The sequence below is a fragment of the Rutidosis leptorrhynchoides genome, chromosome 8, assembly GCF_046630445.1.
Source record: "Rutidosis leptorrhynchoides isolate AG116_Rl617_1_P2 chromosome 8, CSIRO_AGI_Rlap_v1, whole genome shotgun sequence".
Taxonomy (NCBI): domain Eukaryota; kingdom Viridiplantae; phylum Streptophyta; class Magnoliopsida; order Asterales; family Asteraceae; genus Rutidosis; species Rutidosis leptorrhynchoides.
The window spans coordinates 52,295,655-52,297,798 of record NC_092340.1 but is presented as its reverse complement, the minus strand read 5'-3'; the positions used below and the strand labels follow the sequence as shown (position 1 = coordinate 52,297,798).

Here is a 2,144-nt window from a genome sequence, read left to right as displayed (position 1 = left end):
GGTAGCAACAATTCAAGAACTTTTCGCAATAATCTTGTGCCGAAAAAAATAGAGGTATTTGTATGGCGTCTCATGAAGAAAAGGCTACCGGTCAGAATCGAGTTAGATAAAAGAGGCATTGATCTACATAGTGTGGGATGCCCCATTTGTGACGACGACATCGAGACCACAGACCACATCGTTTTATTCAGTTCGTACGCTCAAGACATTTGGAACAGGGTTTTCCGATGGTGGGGACTGGGATCATTTTCGAATCTTAGCTTCAACGAAATTCTTATAGGTAATGTCGGGGTTAGCATGACTTCTTTTGGGAAAAAATTGTGGCAAACTATCAAATGGGTGTGTGTATACTACATTTGGAAGAACGCAACAACCATACTTTTCGTGGCTCTTCATGGAGCGCTTCGGTTACTTTGAACGAAATCCAAGTTAAGTCATTTGAATGGATTTCTCTTCGTTCGAAGGGGAAAAAATTTGAGTGGCTTACTTGGCTTAGTAACCCTCATGTTTACCTTACTTGTTAATTCTTAGGTTTCTAATGATTGCATGCTTTGCAACCAAGTATTCGTTGTATTCGTGACATTGTATCTTTCTTCGTGAATTATTAATATATATATATCGTCTTGTTTTTCAAAAAAAATATATAATATAATTTAATAACATAATATTAATATTAATAAATTATAATATATGCCAAATCTTTAACTAATCTTTAAAGTGTCATCGTTTAACAATAGTTTAAGATATTTACGGTTACATGGTCGTTACATCATTTATCATTCCACTATCTCCGATTGGCACAACCTTCCTTTTTCTATTCAACTTAATCAAATACTTTCTAAATATAGATACTTATGAATATAGGTACACGTGTGTACGAGTGTGACTGATCAGAAATATACAATTAAATTTGTAGGCTATATGTTGCACATTAACCACTACTAGAACTACTGCTGCTACAGCTCTCAGAGTACCGTAATAATTCTTCCAAATAGTCTCTTCCCAAATCCTCAAAAACGACAACGTTTTCAACCTCCTTCTTCTCTTTTTTATTCTTTTTCTGAATCAACAATTTCCTCTTCATCGTGTGTATATTTTTCAACGCCAAAATAGGCGAACTCCCTTCCTCGTACTTATAATCCATCTCTTTTAATGATTCATACACAACATCTACTGCAAAATTAAGGACCGCACCCGAACCACGAACCGCAAATGCGGCTTGATCGTACGCTAAAGCCGCTTCTTTTGCGGTATCAAATGTTCCTAACCAAACCCTAACTCCGTTACGTGTGGAGTCTCGTATTTCGGCTGCGTACTTACCCCATGGCCGTCTTCTTACCCCTCTGTAATTGCATTCTTTTTGGGGCTCAAAACAAACTTCTTGATCATTGGTTAAAACATGTTGTGTTGGGTGTGGATATTGGTGGTGGCCCACCATGTCGGAAATGATTCCGAGAAGAAGCATCTCTTGCGAATCGTTTTCGTTAAATGGTAAGAAGTGTTGATTATTGAAGAATGGATCATAATTATTATACAAGAATTTAGAATGTGAAGTTTCAGGTGTGAAGTGGTCGAAAAATGAGGGATCCATGTTTTTTGGAAATGTTTTGATATTATTTTTATTTGAGTTATGTTTAAAGGTGTTGTATATATAAGGAGAAAATAAATAATAATGCATGTACGGGTCGTTATACTTTATGGGCCCTTCAAATGGAGAGTTAATATGGGAGGTCAAAGGATTTTTTGCTTTTTGTTTGGACATGGCAGCTGGTCAATGATTAAGATCAGCCACTGCTGCCATCACATTCTATAAGCATATACTCCGTAACATATACTCCGTAACATCTTGTATAAAATATCGCCGTTAAAGATTAATATGTTGTTATATATAGTTTTTAAGGACGAGAAACACACACTTAGAGATAGTTTATCACGGTAATGGAATTCACAACTTAAAAGATTAACGAGTTATCTAAATACGGTTACATTAAAATTACTTTGGTGGCAATACGTTTTAACGAATAATTTTTATTTTTATTAAAATCTATTAAAATGTAAGTAAATACAACCACTACATATCGGCAAAAAACTATCAAAAAGGACAAACTTAATAGAACACAAATGAAAACCCACCTAAACACAAT

General features: G+C 35.1%; 1 protein-coding gene across 1 annotated transcript; it reads right to left on the bottom strand.

Annotated features, from left to right (window-relative positions):
* Positions 1-931: 931 nt before the first annotated feature.
* Positions 932-1,591, bottom strand: LOC139863406 (ethylene-response factor C3-like). Its single transcript, XM_071852041.1, has one exon. The coding sequence runs from the start codon at positions 1,589-1,591 to the stop codon at positions 932-934; it is 660 nt and encodes a 219-aa protein (XP_071708142.1).
* Positions 1,592-2,144: the final 553 nt, after the last annotated feature.